Source organism: Epinephelus fuscoguttatus, linkage group LG7 (genome assembly GCF_011397635.1).
Source record: "Epinephelus fuscoguttatus linkage group LG7, E.fuscoguttatus.final_Chr_v1".
Lineage (NCBI taxonomy): Eukaryota > Metazoa > Chordata > Actinopteri > Perciformes > Serranidae > Epinephelus > Epinephelus fuscoguttatus.
Window position 1 is genome coordinate 189,566 of NC_064758.1, and position 14,261 is coordinate 203,826.

The 14,261-nt window shown below is 42.1% G+C and overlaps 1 protein-coding gene across 5 annotated transcripts in view; it reads right to left on the reverse strand.

The window, feature by feature from the left end:
* The window catches only part of mthfr (methylenetetrahydrofolate reductase (NAD(P)H)), a 34,423-nt gene that overhangs the window by 15,443 nt on the left and 4,719 nt on the right, over positions 1-14,261 (reverse strand). For all 5 annotated transcript variants that reach the window (XM_049581671.1, XM_049581672.1, XM_049581669.1 and 2 more), the window contains 3 exons: positions 9,845-9,955; positions 9,558-9,751; positions 2,977-3,227 (listed from right to left, as the gene is read on the reverse strand). In XM_049581671.1, coding sequence (XP_049437628.1) covers positions 2,977-3,227; positions 9,558-9,751; positions 9,845-9,955 — 556 coding nt within the window. The remainder of the gene's footprint in view (positions 1-2,976; positions 3,228-9,557; positions 9,752-9,844; positions 9,956-14,261) is intronic.

Sequence of the window (14,261 nt, forward strand, 5' to 3'; positions counted from 1 at the left end):
CAAAATTTGATCAGTTTATTGATGAGTTCAAGGAAACATTAGTGCAGAATTTTAGGAAATCTCCTCAAGGTGTTGTTGTGACATAATGCCTCCGGCTATGGCTATCGCTGGTGCGTTGATATAACAAGAAAACAAAGAGCAGGAGCCTGTTCCACTAAACAAGGTCTGGTCCCTGTTCTCTGACAAATCTGCCTTCACTAACCTAAATAAATTTACCAGACTATCTATGAACTTGTGCATGTGAAGCAGGCGGGTTTGTAACAAAGAGCAAATCATATGCTACATTTGGGATACAGACCTGCATGTTTGATTAATTATGAAAATATTGGATCTTAAGTTAATTTCCTGCAGCAGTAAAAGTTACAATAATTAAAGGCAGTGGTAGAATATAAAATACAGCAATACAAACTGAAGAAACTTATAACCAACAATGAAGGCAGTATGCTACAAATCAGGGAATAAATACTCAGTAGCCTTGAATGAAAAAGTAATGCAACACTAGGATTTGTGTTGTTCATTATAATACATCTCTACACCCTGAACTGAAATTGACAGCCTTGAAAGGCAAACCGCAGGAATTGCCTGTGGTGTGGCATAATGAGCACATGAAAGTAAGCATCCTCCAGGTTGATTGATGTAAACCACTCCCCTCTGGTAACAGTACGCAGAACCTCTGCAGTACTGAGCATGTGGAACTTCAGGACCTTCAGGAACCAGTTGAGTCTCCTTAGGTCGAGGATAGGGCGGAGTCCGCTGTCTCTCTTTTCCACAAGAAAGTAGGTTGAATAGAACCCCTCGGGTTGCAACAGGGGATCTATCGGCTTGATGGCACCCTTGTCCAGGAGGGCTAACAACTCCTGGTTCAGGGCCTGGATTTTTGCCGGGTCGCGTATGATGGTCATATTGACCCGGCCAAAGACTGGGGGCCAGCGTCGGAACTGAAGTTTGTACCCTTGGGTTAAGGTGGAAACCACCCAAGGGTCCGTGGTGGAAGCAGCCCAGTAACTGAGCCGCTGCTGGGAAAAAAAGCCGACGACTGGCCCAGGGCCCTCAACGCCCGGCCTCTAGAGGCTCTGGGGGGGCGACGGGCAGCATAAAAGGTCTGAGGTTGTCTAGAGGGCAGTGCTCAGGGACATGAAAGTCCTGGGCCCCCGCTGAGCAGGCTGCTGAGCCAGGGGCTGAGACCTAACGTAGCCACTGGGGTAAGTCTGTGGATGAGAGCGGCGCTGGGGGGCAGCCGAAGAACCCCTAGGCCTGCTGGGAGGAGGCACACTTCTGTGAAGCCCAGAAAGCTGCTGCATCATAGGCTTTGGAGAGCAGGTCATCTGTGACCCAACACTGGGGTGCGAGGACACCTTGCATCTGGCCTCAGAGCCTCATCAGGTGAGACAATGAGAGCAGCTATAGTCGGCTCAATCGCTGGCATGCAGCCCAAGCCAAACTTGGCCGCATCCTGCATGGCTGCCAAGGTTCGGCCATTGGATGTTGCATGAGAGAGGGCTCTAGTATCCCTCCAGCATGCATGCAACTCCCTCAAGTATTCATCCGACGGAGGCACAGTAGAGGTGGCAGTAGCCGGACCACGCCTGAAAAAAGCACTGGCAGGAGCCGGCTGAGCATGTGGAACATCCAACTGAAGGTGGGCCAGGGCCATACGAATGATGGCTCCCACAGAGTTTAATCAATCAATTTTATTTATAAAGCCCAATATCACAAATCACAGTTTGCCTCACAGGGCTTTACAGCATACGACATCCCTCTGTCCTTAGGACCCTAGTTAATTATACACACCTATGCTGGGAGCGGGAGCACTGCCTTCACCAACAAAGGGTAGATTGCTGTGGCTATAAACACAAAAATTGGCACAACAGAGTTGCCACCAAAATGTATAAATTAAAGCAGGCTGAAAGAAAACGCTGGTGATAACTATAAAATCAAAGCAAACACAGCTAACTCTTTCTATAGTTAATAATACACACCTATGCTGGGAGAGGGAGCAAAGAGCACTGCCTTTACCAAGAAAGGTCAGATTGCTGTGGCTATAAACACAAAAACTGGCACAACCGAGTTTCCACCAAAATGTAAAAATTAAAGCAGGCCGAGCGAAAACGCCAGTGATAGCTATCAAAATAAAGCAAACACAGCTACTAGTTAGCTCAAGTGGGCACAATGCTAACTGCTAAGACAGGTAAATAAAGTACGTTAAATAACACTACAAATGTCGGGAGAGGGAGCGAGTACACTGCCTTCACCAACAATTGGTTAGCGTTACACATAATAAGAAAAACCTTAATAAAGTAAACTTATCACTAAGCTTGGTTAACCAGCAGTAGAGACCAACCACATCTAGGATGATGATCTGAAGGAGAGTCCATGGCAAACCGCAACAATCCTCTCATCAGAGCGTTAGCTCGTCGCAGCCCTTGGAGAGTGAGCAGCTCACAACTCTGACAAAGTTGTCACAAGGCTACCCGCGATGAGCAGCAGTGAAACGACGTTGAAATTTAAGCTTTTAGCTAGAGCTCAGTGACGTGCAGTCCACCTGTGAAAGCGAGAAGATGAACAGGAACAGATCTTCTGATGTCACCGGGAGATATAGGTTATCCGGGGTCATCAGGGGTCACAGGTGACTTTGTTGGTATAGATACTTGACCTGCGCATGCGCGAGATGGAGACATTCAGTGCTTAAAGCACTGCCTCTGGTGGTCAGGAAGGATGAAATAGAACTGTAGTTTCGCTTAACTGTGCATGAAGCTTAACAGTGATGCAGTCTTTCTTTTGGGTAATAATGACATCATCACTCTGCTTTGTTGTACTAGTACTATTTTTCCAACACTAGGATCCTACAGGAAATTACTTTTTTCTGCTTTTTACCTTTCTACAGCTGATAGGAAGCGATTCTTTGCTATTTTGTCCCTAAAACCCCACAACTACTTCAGCCCTAATGTGTTGTTAACAGGCAGAGTGACAACTGACCTGGGGTCCTCTATCCACAGGCCCAGCTGTCTGAGCACCTCCATGGTGGCAACCTCTCGATTCAGTGTGTAGAAGTGGAGGCCTGGTACCATGCCACTGTCCAATAGCACACGGCACATCTCCACCGCCTGCTGGATTCCATAGTTACGGATAGCAGCATCATTGTCTTTGATGGGCTCGATGACACTGGTAATCTCCTCTGGTACCTCCAGCTTCGACAGCTTAACAAGCTGACGCAGAGACTGGTAACCCTGGAGAGAAATGGATTTAAGTCCAGCTTTATCCAATTGGATGGTCTATTTGAAATTATTTGATAATAGAGACCAATAGCACATTTTTTAAGCATATTAATACACAGTTTTGCGGTGAGCACTAAATTTGGAACAAGCTTAGCTAACTTTAAGGGACAGTTCACTCCAAAATCAAAAATACATATTTTCCTCTCACCTGTAATGCTTTCAGTCTAGATAGTTTTGGTGTGAGTTGCTGAGTGTTGGAGATATCAGCCATAGAGATGTCTGTCTTCTCTCCAGAATAATGGAACTAGATGGCTGTAGAAACTAGCCTATTACTTAGCCACGGAGATGTTTAACCCCAGAGTGACCTGGTTGACGCACCTGACTTTAGTTTGATTTACTGTATGCTGTGTTGCTTCTGAATTGAATCCACAGGTTGTTCTTGGTTGCAGCAAAAACAATTTATTTCATCCACAGGAGTGTGAACAACATCCATTTAATTCGAAAAGAGACCAAACACTGCATACGGCGTAACAAACATTTTAGCGCCGTAGCAGTCAAAAACCCATTGCCCTTCCAAGGTCAAACACCTGACAGCATCAGTAACTCTCCTACCTTTACACCTGAGCATGAGAGCATCACAGCAACACCCCGTGTTCAAAACAGTGAACTATAAATTAAACCCTGGATTATTTCACAAACATATTAGGCTGCTACAATGGCACTCAGCTTGTGATGCTCTGAGTACCAAAACAAAAACTCAGGCAGACATTTCTACAGCAGATACCTCCAACATTCAGCAACTCACACTAAAACAATCTAGACTAATACATTTCACAGCAGGTAACAGGAAATATATGCATTTTGGATTCGGATTAAAAACTGATCCAAGATTCATCTTTTTCTGAACTGGGGACACAGCTTTTGTCCCCAGTGACTCCGCACGCACGGTATAGTGTATCTCCACTAACTGTACGATAGTCCTGCCATTGTTAGGTAAAGGAAAACTGCAAAGTGATCTTGCTTGATTAACAAATATTGTGTGGAAGGCCATATACATTTTGAGAGACACGCCACGGGCCGTTTAAAATGGGTTTGCAGACCACATTTGGCCCCGAGTCGGACTTTGGACATGCTAACTCTAAACACTGCAAGATCTAATGACGATGGTACAGTTGTGAGCTATCATGAATTGAGGGATTCCACTCTGCGTCATCTGCCCTTGTACTGCTCAGATGTGGTAGCTCTGGTACCCTGCTGAATGTTGCTCCACGTCGAAAAGTCCACCATGGGCATGGGGAAAGGTGCTCCGACTGAGTACTCATCGATAACAATTGGCTGATATTCGTTCTAAATAGTTGGATCAGTGGTCTCTATAAAGGCCAATCAGATGATGCAAAACACATGCAATAATTTCTCTATGCCCAGCTAAAATTTCTTCACTGGTCTGGCAGCTCTGACAAACTGTAGCTCATGATGAACATTCACTGTTAGATTCACAGTTTACTGCTAACCTGATGTCCAGCTCACCTGCCTGTCCTGAGTGCAGACACACTGGCTCTCTCCCCTTATTTGCCACTTACACACCACACTAAATTCTAATTTAGAGGCTGTGATGTACTCCGCTGTTTTCTGACAGTGTTTACATTTAGTTTTGTTTGTCCTGTAAAGTGCCCAGGGGTGTAGTGCTATTTAAGCACCAGCACGCACCTATGACACATGTGTATACATGACAGTTGGCTCATTTAGAAGATTATGTAACCACTGTTCCTACAAAGTTTACAAACATTATTCAACTTAACTGATCCACAAACAAAGTAACAAACTTTAATTTCATTAAAGTAAAATTCCTGTGCTATTTTTATGTTTTTATTGGGGGATACATGTTCTAAATATTGAAAACATGCTCCCTGCGTGCCCCCTGAAATTGACACCAATGCTCCACTGGGGAGACATGGAGGCCAGCAGTGCTTTGGTTGTGTGGTTACCTGTGCTGTAATGTTGTGTGCATTGTAGCCATGGTGTTTAAAGCCACTCAAAACTGATAAATAATGCATGGAAAACACCATTATTAAAACTTTAAGCTTTAACTCACTCCCTGCCGTCTCTTAAATTTAATTCACTGTCAAGAATAGTTACATTATAGCTGCTGCACAGCAGTGGGTCTGGGTTGGGCATTTTTAGGAGCAAGAATAAGAAAAAACAAAAAGGTCGAACATCTCTAAGTAGTAGTAGAGGACAACTTAATATGGAGGGCGCATGCTCGTGCAGCGACCAGCAGCTTGTTGCTTCTGTTGTTTGTTTATCTCTTTATTTCACCTATCTCGTCACCCAGCACTTCAAGACATGATCTGGTAGATCGACAAAGTTGTTTGTAAGATCTGCACTTACTGTCGTCTCCTGTAACATCGGAATTATGGAGTAAAGTCATATTCTTACTGTGGTTCTGCTGGCAGAGGGCTGGCGTGATTTACCTCCAACTCCTCGGATCCAGTACAGCAGGAAGTTCCTCCTTCAATGGAGCGCCCGCCCGGATCTCAATCCTCCCTCGGATCTAACCACCTCCGTGTCTGATTTATTTGACTTTAACCAGGGTCAAAAGATATTTTCCAGCGAGCCTCACAGGAGAGTGAGGAAATGCGGAAGGAGAGGTGGCGTGCCGGAGAGAGTTAAGCGTCAGCCTCTGTCTCGTACCCCTCTGTGCTGTATTATCTTAATAAATGCTCAGTCTCTTCGTAACAAAACGGACTAACTTCAAGCACATGTACACTTCTGTCATGAGTTCAGAGACGCATGTATTTTGGCCGTGACGGAGACTTGGCTGGCAGAGAGGGACCTGGACTCAGAGCTGGTCATTGATGGATTCGGGGTGCCTTTACACATGGATCGAGATGCCCAAACGACCGGCAAGACACGCGGAGGTGGGGTATGTCTCTACATTAATGAATGTTGGTGTAAAACTGTTGTGGTGAGAGAGAGTCTGTGTACTAAGGACATGGAATTACTGACAGTGTCTTTGCGTCTTCATTACCTGCCATGGGAGTTCCCGCAGATATTTGTTACTGTGGTTTACATTCACCCCAATGTGAATGAGCTTGACGCTGCGGAGACCCTCTCTAATGTTACGCACAGACTTCAGTCTCTGTCTCCCGATGCTCCCAACATTATACTTGGGAACTTTAATAACTGCACCATGTTGAAGTCTCTAAGGAACTTTTATCAATACGTCACATGCCCGACGAGATATAATAAGACTCTGGACTTGTGCTTTTGGTCAGTTAAAGGCGTGTACAAATCCATACCACTACCCCAGCTGACCACAGCTGCGTGCACCTTATCCCGGTGTACCGCACTGCTCTGCAGAGGGGAAAAGTGATCACTAAGCGGGTTAAGATCTGGACAGAGGATTCCTCACTGACTCTGCAGGGGTGCATGGACAGCACTGACTGGAATATTTTTGTGGACTCTAGAAGGGACATTAATGAATTAGCAAATGTTGTCAGTTCATGGGCGTCATGTTGTGAAGAAATTGTGCTTCCTGATAAAATTGTAAAAATTTACCCTAACAGCAGGCCCTGGGTTAGTAAGTTCTTGAGGATTTTGTTGAACAAAAAGAGACAAGCCTTTAAACAGGGTAAACTCTCTGAATTTAACAGACTGCAAAAAGAAGTGAATTTTGAGGTTAGGAGAGCCAAACAGACATATAAAGAAAAAGTGGAGGACAAACTTAGCAGCAATAGCCTTGGTTCAGCATGGGATGTAATGAAAACTATGACTGGTCTGCAAGATAGTAAATGCAGGAAAAAAGTGGTTTTAGATTGTTTTGACAGTAAGTCACTGGCTGATAACCTCAATCGGTTTTATCTTAGGTTTGATGTTAATGATTTTTTTAAGGAATCTGAATTTTTAAAGGCCAATCTCTCCAACTCTTCTCCTGTTACTGTATTCGATGAACGCTTTGTAGTTAACATCTTCAAGCATTGCAAACGTAAGACTGCCCTGGCCCTGATAACATTGGGAGCCATTTGCTTTCCAGTTGCTGGGTCCCATTTTTTATCGAATTTTTATGTTATCACTTTGTCAGCAGAGGGTTCCACAAATATGGAAACAGTCCAATATAGTCCCTGTTGCTAAAAACAACCATCCCAAGGTTCCAAATGACTATAGGCCAGTTGCTCTTACTTCCCTGGTCATGAAGTCATTTGAGAAACTGATAAAACATGAACTTCTGGTTAATACACAACATCTCCTTGACCCCCTTCAGTTTGCATATAGGATGGGGCGGGGCGTTCAGGATGCTTCCATCACATTGCTAGATCTTTTATTTAAACACTTGGAGGGCAGCAAAGCGCTAAGCTCTTATTTGTGGACTTCTCGTCAGTGTTCAACACCATCCAGCCACACCTGTTGGTGGATAGGCTTCTTAACAACTTTGGTGTTGACTCCAGTCTGGCTGGCTGGATTCTGGACTTCCTCTCTAATAGATCTCAGAGGGTGAATGGGTGTATGTCAAGAGTGATGTCTTCATCCACTGGCTCACCTCAAGGGTGTGTCCTCTCACAACTCCTTTACAGCTTGTACACTGATGACTGTAGGAGCCAGTTTTTATACAGACACATCTTGAAGTTCGCAGTTATTGTTAGCTATTGTTAGTCTCCTGCATGATAATGAATCTAGCCATGGCCCTGTGATTGACTACTTTTTAAACTGGTGTAAAAACTCTTTTCTTAATCTTAATGTATCTAAGACAAAGCACATATGCATTGACTTTAGACGCCATGCTCCTGCAACTCAGTGCACTGTTATTGATGGCCAAGAGGTGGAATCTGTTGTCAAATACAAATATCTTGGGTCCATCATTGATAATAAGCTCACCTTTGAGGATAACACAGAAATGATTTGCAAAAAAGGCCAACAACGACTTTTTTGTTTAAGGAAACTTGCCAAATGTCACATTGACAAAACCCTGATGACCCTTTTTTTTTTTTTTTTTTTTAAACAAATCTTACATTGAATCAGTTTTGACATTTTCTTTTATCTGTTGGTTTGGCGGTTTGAACACTAAAAACAAGAATGCTCTGTCAAAAATTGTTACTATTAGCAGCAAAATCATCGGTGCCCAGCAGAGTATGATAGTCAGGTGGTGAAGAGGGCAAAGTCCATTCTCTCAGACCATTCTCACCCTCTTCATCAGGAGTTTCAGTCCCTCCCCTCTGGTAACTGTTTCAGATTCCCCTCAGTTAAGTCTAACAGATACAAACACTCACACATTCCCTCAGCCATCACCCTCCTTAATGCAGGGAAAAGGAGGTGACTTATAGCCTCATACATGCACATAGTTATATTTATTTACTTATTTATTGCTGTTTTTGTATTACACTGTGGATAATGTTGTTTGTAAGATTTGACTCAGCTGTCAATTTTTAACTATGGAGATGGCAGAACTGTTGTTGTTGTTGTTTTTGGCATTGTGACTAGCACAAGAGTGTGTTTCCTTGTGTGGTTTGTTTTTCTGCCTATCATCAATGTAGCACTGTTGTGCTTGTTCTGGTGTCTGTTTCTTTGTCTTTCTTTTTATGTCAGTACCATGCTGCAGCACAAATTGCCCACTCAGGGACAATAAAGTTTAACTTGACTTGACTTAAACTAATTCCTACAGCAAGAGCACAATTAACCCCTTAAAATTAGGCTACTGGCAAAACTTTTTGACAATGTCCGTGCCATTTTAAAAAGCGAATCCCTGTTCAAACTTTCCCAAACCACCTCATTTTCATGTAAACTCTTATCCAGTAATTAATTAATCCACCTACTGTTATTCACCCTACTAATACGCGATTAATTAGCTGTACAAATACTGTACAGTCTTATAAATATAGTATGCCAATGTTTGTCTGTCACTTTATTTTATTTCACCTGATGAGTGAAGCTGAGCCACTTACCTATAGTCAAATAAATATGATCTTTATAGTACATTAATGTGTGTGTATAAGAGAGAGAGAGAGAGAGAGAGAGAGAGAGAGAGAGAGAGAGAGAGAGAGAAAGAACTAAAGGGGAATTTGAGCTATGAGGAATATGTTTAACAATCCTTGATATCATAATGTCATAACAAATTAAAATGTAGCGCGATATCATAAAGTCAGCTTACTGGTCCTGCTGAGTAAAATGTGTAATGTGAGTGAGTAAAAGCACAAACAAAGGGAATGATGACCAAAACAACAAATAGAAGACAACACAGTGAACACAATTTTCACAGAGTTTCGCAGTATGACCCCTCAACAATCAACCTGGGACTTCTTCATGATAATGACAGCAGTATTCCTGTTCTTGGAAGCATCAGTAAGTTACCTGAATGGGGAAGATTCCAGGTAGGATGGGACATGTGATACCAATCGCCCTGCAGTCATCCAGGAACTTGAGGAACGTGTCCGCCCTGAAGAACAGTTGGGTGATGACAAAGTCTGCTCCAGCATCCACCTTCTCCTTTAGGCGTCTGAGATCCTCCTCATAGCTCTCTGCCTCAGGGTGGCCTGTAGGGTAACCTGAACATACAAGCATATTTAAATTACTGACTGATACTTAAAATGGAGTTTCACTTAAACTGCCTTCTACTGATCTGGAAGCTGAAAACATACCGGCAACACAGACGTCAAAGTAATCATCAAACTCTGATCGGATATGTTTAACAAGGTCGATGGCGTAGTTGAAGCCTCCCTCCTCTTCCTCCCAGTCTGTTCCCACTGGGTCTATGGAGATATCAGAATATCACACCTTAGTTGGCAGCCATATGTAATGAGCATCTCCAATACTGTATTGCCCCACTTCCACTTCATGTTTCAGCTAAACTCGACTCACTATTGGAATCAGGTCCTTTTCTCCAATTTGTTTTCCACTGCAGATAGCCCCCCTTAAGTGTAGGAGGGATTATCAGCTGACTGCCATAGTGACGCTGTGTGAAACTGCCGTGACATCATCTCCAAAGAAGTCAAGGTGAGTAAAGCCATGCTGTGACACAACAGCAGGATCAGAATTTGAAAAGCCTGATACATTTTCCAGTACTTTGTTTGGTTATATGAGCTGTCATAAATGACCCATTTAACTCTGCTAAAACACCCAAAGCAGTGTGATTACATGAACAGTCAGTAAACCTAAAACGTGTCTAAAAGAAATGAAACAGCAGTGTGCCTTTTAACTAGGGATGCCCCAGTCTGATCTCAAATATCGGTACTGGTAGATCAAGTAATTTTTTAACTGATCAGGATCAGCTAAACTGAGCCTTATAGAGCTCTGTTGTTTTACATCAGCTGTCACACAGGTGTTTTTTCCTCACTAACCTTTCATGCACAACAACTCTTCAACTCTTCGCAGTCTGCCTCACCTCCACTTTGCTCTCCCTTGGCTCACTACTTACACACTGCATTGAACTCTACTGTAGAGGCTGCAATACACTCTGCCATTTTCTGACAGTGTTTACATTTAGCTTTGTTTGTCCTGTAAAGTGCCTAGGGGTGTAGTGCTATTCAAGCACTGGAATGCATCTATGATGCATGCACATGCATACACACTCTTGGTTAAGTTTTGGCTAGTTCCAAAAGTTATGTAACTGCTGTTCCTACAAAGTTTACATATATTATTCAACTGTAACTGACCAACAAACAAGTTATTCTGCTTGTCTTAACAGGACAACAATGTGCCAGCAGCACTGGTTGTCAGAGCTTACAAACTATGAGCCACCACTGATGAGCTCTGACTCCACTGCAAGGGTGTAGTTTTTGTTTCTACGCAGTGGGGGGGGGGACATATATTAAATTAGGGGTGTCAAATTATCGTGTTAATTGCAAATAATTAATTACAGTCATATTTAAGACGCTATGTTTTTTGATCGCGTTAATCTCATTCTTAATCTCTAACTTTACTGTTTCTGTATGCCACAGAGTTGCCTTTTATAAAATCTGTCTGTAGGGGTACGATTGGGCTTCTTTGTGCTTGAGTTGTGGGAGAGCTGTAGCGCTACAGAGCAGAGCCCCGCATCAGCATTGATGACTGTCCCCTGCAGTGGTGGTCTGCTCACTCAGGAGCCTATGAAAAGCTGTCTGATTTAGCACGCAAGTATCTGACCTCCCTGGCAACCTCCGTGCCTTATTTGCCGAAAAATTCGGGACAGTCCCAAAATCCAAGCAGTTGTCCTGAATCCTGAATCCTGCCCTGATTGTCCCGAAAATTACACTAGAGCAGAGTCTGGAGTAGTTATTGCCTGATAAAACATTAAAATCTGATCATAGTGGTTGAGGTGTCATGCAGCTCCCACCGGCTGGACCTTGGCTGCAGCAGTTCTTAGATGAATTATGGGCGTTGTAGTTTGAAGAAGAGAAGACAGCGCAAGTTGCAGCCGCAAGGACAGGGAAAGCGCATGCAGCCACGAGAAGGAGTGATTTGCACGTTGCAGTGCAGCCTCGTTCTAACTGTTCTATAAACTGATACAGCTATAACGAATGTACCAGGTGTCTTTTATTTTGTTAGCTTTTATTTTTCATTAAGTTTAAAGGACACTTACATTGATCACTTCCATGAAATAAAACCAGAAATTGAAAAGAGGAAAATAATTTAGAAAATTGTTAAAATAAAATTAGGGAACTGATCACAGATGTATTGTTTCTGTGTGGTTTTACATCTATTGTTGCGTAAATCTGCAGCTATGCTTTTAATGAAGCTGACATGTCATGACAGTCAAGCACCCCCCTGGCGGTTGAGACTGAAGGTTGCAGCACTCTTTATTGGGACTAATCTCAAAAACAATAGAATGTAATGGCTAGGTGTACTGCATCTGTGTTCAAGTGTGTTATTGTTGAAAACAATAAATATGACTTTATAAAACCACTTTTTGTAATATATATCAATCTTTTGATCATCTGCTACAATAATGTAATGAATTTAAATGAAAATACCTCAAGTTGAGGGCTTTTCTCAGCAATTTTGAGATGAGATTAAAAAGAGATTCATTAGATCAATTAATTACAGATCATAATTAATTAATCTCTCCATTTTTTTAATCTCTTGGCAGCACTATATTAAATGAGGTTTTATGTACCGCTTTATGTCTTGTCTGCATCAATTTATAGTGGGAATGCCTTTTAATTTCAGTTAAGTTAAGTTTAAGTTCTGAGCACCATGTGTTTAAGAGCTGAGGCTGAGTGCCACCCGCAGCTAGGGCTGGGCGATATGGCCAAAATATCATATCACGATATGGGTCATTTCATATCCCAAAAATGATACATATCATGATATAGCACATTTTAATCCAATGAATAAAAAGCTGCCCGCTGCGTCTCTGTGGGGCTGAGCCCTCAGTGTGTGTAGTGCAGCAGAGACAGACGGCGGTGGAGTTATATAAACTCGTTATGTTACTGTTAAGTGTCATAAAAGCTTCGTGAATTAAAAAGCCAAGAAGAGTAATTTATCAATGTGATCTGTGCAAAAGATGGACAGACACCAAATGACGAAAAATATTGCCGTAAAAAGTGTAATTTGCGTCACAATATAAATGATCGAACAAAATATGAAACGATAGACATTTTTCTCTCATCACACTATATATATATATATATCGTAATATTGCACAGCCCTACCAGCAGCCAAACACCACACACCATAAACAACAGCAAAACTCAGAGACTGATATCCATATAACTTCAATTAAAAACCTTGTCCCAATTAAATGCCCAGTCCCTTTTATTAGCCACGTGTAACTACACATTTTAACAAATAAAGGCCAGTCTGGTTGCCAAGCAGTTCACTTTTACATAAGTTCTTTGGATTTATAAAGCTTGACTGTTGACTACCCACTTTAGCTACCATTACTTAGCTGTATAGATCACACATACAAATATAAATGTTTTAACTTTTGTCAATATGGAATGCTACATATTGTTGGCTTGGTTTATTTCATTTTACTAAAACCATGAGCACCTGAGAAGACCATGATTCATTCAGATTTACTTGGTTGTTTGCCAAATATTAAATTAGACGGTCACCAGAGCGCCACCTAGTGGCGGATCAGTAAGTCCTTCATCAGATATCCTCAGGAGGGCATTGACAATGATTATACCAAGTTTCGTTTTAATCCGCCCAACCGATGTTGAGATATAATATACTTCAATTTAAAGAGCGCCACCTTGTGGTCATCACCCAAAACTTTGCACAGAGCCTCAGGGGCTCATGGGGAAGTGGTAACCTGAGTTTCATGTCATTCGGATACACCAATGTGGAGATATGCAGCACTTCCTGTTTAGAACGAAATCTGCAGGAAGTTGGTATTTAATAACTTGAGTATTGTTTGGAATATTGAAATTCTTTTAATAACTTCTTGTCGGAAGGGTCCACAGATGCTGTGTGCAAAGTTTCATGCCAATTGGTGAAATTGCCTGGGAGGAGTTCAAAAAAGTAGGTTTGCGACATTTTGTGAATTTGCGGAAAAAAAAGGTAGGCGGAAATGGGCGTATACCACAAGATTCAGCACAATTCAATGAACATGTGGATATAAGGTTTTTGAATGTGCGACAAAGTATATGGGAGTTATGACCCAAAACCCACTGTCCTTAATAAAAGCGCCACCTAGTGGTGGAAATTCAGAACGACAATAGATTATAAAAATTTTTGCCAGGTGTGACTTATATTCCAAGTTTGGTGAGTTTTGGGGTATGTTCAGGCAGTGAAAAATGCGATCATATGGGCGGAAAAAAAATAAATAAATAAAAAAAATTATATATATATATATATATATATATACAGTACAGGCCAAAAGTTTGGACACACCTTCTCATTCAATGCGTTTTCTTTATTTTCATGACTATTTACATTGTAGATTCTCACTGAAGGCATCAAAACTATGAATGAACACATGTGGAGTTATGTACTTAACAAAAAATGGTGAAATAACTGAAAACATGTTTTATATTCTAGTTTCTTCAAAATAGCCACCCTTTGCTCTGATTACTGCTTTGCACACTCTTGGCATTCTCTCCATGAGCTTCAAGAGGTAGTCACCTGAAATGG